The 3,907-nt window shown below is 36.5% G+C and overlaps 1 protein-coding gene across 1 annotated transcript; it reads left to right on the top strand.

Annotated features, from left to right (window-relative positions):
• The first annotated feature begins 250 nt into the window (after window positions 1-250).
• Window positions 251-3,438, top strand: LOC141325976 (protein NLRC3-like). Its single transcript, XM_073834693.1, has 4 exons — window positions 251-512; window positions 651-713; window positions 1,273-3,106; window positions 3,243-3,438. The coding sequence occupies exons 1-4, from the start codon at window positions 251-253 to the stop codon at window positions 3,436-3,438; spliced, it is 2,355 nt and encodes a 784-aa protein (XP_073690794.1).
• The last annotated feature ends 469 nt before the right edge of the window (window positions 3,439-3,907 follow it).

Genomic DNA, 3,907 nt, shown 5'->3' with positions numbered 1-3,907 from the left:
ATGCAGAAATTACAGGAAATCTTTTTATTTAAGAACTTCTTTTTAAGATGCAGTTCAGTGGATAAACAAGAAACATCTATATCATCATTAATCAGGGTTTGTAAATAATACTGAACTACTTCATGAGATACTGAGATTTTATATAGAGATATAGATTTTAAAGTGCCACATATAATTGAGCACATAGGTCAACATGTTAAGAGTGGAAAAACTTCAGATCTCTTCTTTTTCTTTGAATTGGTGAAGGACGATGGCATCTGTTGAAGAGCCGCTCGTGGACTCACTGAAGGAACTAGTAGAAGCTGAACTGAAGGAGTTTCACTGGCACTTAAAGAATACATACAATAAGTGCATTTCAAAGTCTGAAATGGAAAAGGCAGATATATTCGACACAGTGGATAAGATGGTGGCATGTTTTGGACCGGAAGAAGCTGTGAAGGTCATGGTGGACATTCTGAGGAAGATGAACAAGAATGATCTGGCTGAACAGTTGGAGAATGAACAGAAGCAAGGTAACATTTAATTTACTGTAATTGAAACATGATTAAATATTTACCAGTGTGAGGGTTTAACTTAAACCTCTTTTTTTCTGCTGTGTTTATGAGATAAATTTTTCCTAGTGAGTAATTATATCTTTCTCTCTGTCACAGCTCAGCCTGAGGGCAATAAGAAGACATCTGTCCCTGTTGGAGGTGATTCACAACAGATTTGGAGTAAATATCAATCACTGTCTCTAGATGGAAATGAGAAAATATAACTGCAAGGAGCAATTACAGGGCCAGTCACATTAGCAGCTGATTTTGTTCAGATGTATAGAATAGAAAAGTGTGTCCCCAGTGATACCCAGTTTGCAATAGTCTAAAAGCCTTAATTAAACATCCTACAACTGTGTATTAAAGTTAACCAGTAGGTGGCATTGTCACCAAATTGATTGACACAGAAAGGTTAATTTAAGCAGGTTAAAACATGTTGTAAATACAGCCTTACATCCTGTTTAATGTGCTAAATGATGTGGAAACTATTCATTACCCCTAGTAACATTGGTCTGCATGGCCCAAAGATCACGATCAATACAATAAGTGATCTGGAAAGAACATAAACATTCAGAAATTGTAAAATTGAAATCCAAGCTGTTAATAATGGACTGCTGTTTTCAGCAGCATGAAATCTGTCTGAATCAGTAACTAATAATGATAATCATGCTGACATGCTGATATGTGTCAAATTTGTATAATGCTTTTTTGTCTCTTATTTATTTGTTTTTAATTATAGAGCTTCAAAACTTCTTAAAAACTCACAAAAACAACATAAAGAGAAAGGCAAAATATATTTTTGAGGGCAACCAAGAAAATGACACAGATCTCAAAGTTGTTTACACAGAACTGTTCATCACAGAGGGAGATATGAAAAGTGTCAATCACGAACATGAGATTCTGAAGATTGATGATGTTTTCAAGAACAAAAAAATACATGACAAGCCAATCAAATGCAATAATATTTTCACTGAACTGAGGAAAAACAATGAGGAGAAGATTGTGCTGACCAAGGGAGTCGCTGGCATTGGAAAAACTGTCTGTGTACACAAGTTCATTATGGATTGGGCAGAAGGAGAATCCAATCAGGATATAGACTGTGTGTTCCTGCTTCCATTTAGAGAGATCAATGTGATAAAAGATAGAGAGGTCAGTCTCCATGAGCTTCTGCTGAAATTTTATCCTGAATTGAAGGACATGGAAAAATTAGAGTTATATAAGAAATGTAAGCTAGCATTTATATTTGATGGACTTGATGAGAGTCGACTGCCATTGAACTTTAAAAGGAAAACATTGGACACAGTTGTGGAAAGAGCATCCGTAGATGTGCTGTTTACAAATCTGGTCAGAGGAAATCTGCTTCCATCATCTCTCGTCTGGGTGACATCACGACCAGCAGCAGCCAATCAGATTCCTTCTCGGTTTGTGGGTTTGTTCACAGAAGTGCGAGGATTCACAGACCAACAGAAGGAGCAGTACTTCAGAAAAAAAATCACAGATGAGGTTCAGGCCTCCAGAATCATCTCTCACATTAAGACATTTCGTAGTCTCTATATCATGTGCCATATTCCTGTGTTCTGCTGGATCACGGCCACAGTACTTCAGGATATTCTCATTGAGAACAATGCAGAGACCATTAGCACAACACTCACTGAAATGTACATTCACTTCCTGCGGATACAGATGTACACAAAGAGTCAGAAGTATGATGAACAAGAAGAAAGTGAATGTACAAAGCACTTACAATTAAATAGAAAGAGGATTCTGAAGTTAGCCAAGCTAGCATTTGAACAACTGAAGAAGGAAAACATTGTGTTCTACGAGGATGATCTGAAAGAATGTGGTATCGATGTGAGTAAAGACACTGAGTTCACAGGAATGATTGCTGAGATCTTTAAGAAGGAAGTTGGACTTTATAAGACAAAGGTCTTCTGCTTTGTGCATCTGAGTGTTCAAGAGTTCCTCGCTGCAGTGCATGTGTTCCTCTGCTACCTGAACAAAAACAAGCGAGATCTTCTGTTTTTCTTTGAAGATTCACAAACTACAGCCACACAAAAGCTTAAATTCTTTTTTAGAAAAGTAAAATTTCATGATTTAACAAAAAGAGCCATTGATAAAGCAATACAGAGTAAGAGAGGACATCTGGACCTGTTCCTGCGGTTTCTCATGGGAATATCATTGGAATCCAGTCAAAATCTGCTCAAAGGCTTAATCAAACACACTGAAGACACCACAGAGAGCATCAGACAAACAACTAAATACATTAAACAAGTACAAAGCGAGTACTCAGATGAAGATGACTCAGATATCTCAGATATATCAGATGAAGCTTCAGTCAACCTATTCTACTGCTTACTTGAGCTAAAAGATCATTCATTATATGAGGAAATACAGAATTACCTCAGTTCAGATGAACATCAAGTAAGAGACCTCTCATTTTCAATGTGCACAGTGCTGTCCTATGTACTGCTGATGTCAGAGAAGGTGCTGGATGAGTTCAACCCAAAGATGTTCACGTCATCTTTTAACTGCGGGAGACTCATCCCAGCTGTGAGATGCTGCAGAAAAGCACTGTTAGTAATTTCACTGACTGCTTTTCAATTAAATGTTTTGTTCTACATCTACCCAGACTATGAATAGAACAATATGTTTTTGCAGAAAAACTGAACATCAGAAATTAAGTTGACTAAAAACATTCTGTTCTGGCAGATTTGACAGCTGTGATCTTTATGAAAGACACTGTGAAACTGTGTCTTCTGCTCTACAATCAACAAACTCCCATCTGACAGAGCTGGACCTGAGTAACAATTACCTGGAGGACTCAGGAGTGAAGCTGATTTATGATGGATTGAAGAGTCCATATTGTCGACTCAACATACTGAGGTTTGACATTCACTTTAACTGAATCACTGTTCAAATATGTGGATAAATAGGTGTTTTATAACTATACCTATTATAAATTATAGAATTTTTGCCTGTCTATATTGTAGTATTATTGTATCAGTGGCATTTTCTCCAAGAACTCTAGGAACTCAAAAAACCTGATGAGAAAACAGTCAAGAGTTTCAACCATCCTGGATAACCTGGAATTTTATAATGCAATGTTCAAGTTATGAGGACGAAATAATTTCTCTAGGAATTAGATCAAATTTAATTGATTCCAATAAAGAATCAAATCCAAAGATTCTGAACTTGATTAAATTGATTCTGAATTAATAGACTAAGCTTCTTAACCATTTGTCCTGCGAAGTGGTTAGATCAGTATACTTTATCGACTCTGAGGTTTATATTATGCTCATGGCCAAAATCATAAATAAACAAAAATATTATGCTAGGAAATTTAAAGCCAGGTAGCTTGGATCTGAGCACAGATA

The sequence above is a fragment of the Garra rufa genome, chromosome 2, assembly GCF_049309525.1.
Source record: "Garra rufa chromosome 2, GarRuf1.0, whole genome shotgun sequence".
Classification (NCBI taxonomy): Eukaryota; Metazoa; Chordata; class Actinopteri; order Cypriniformes; family Cyprinidae; genus Garra; species Garra rufa.
Note: the sequence above shows the minus strand (reverse complement) of the source record. Positions and strands in the feature narration are given on the sequence as shown.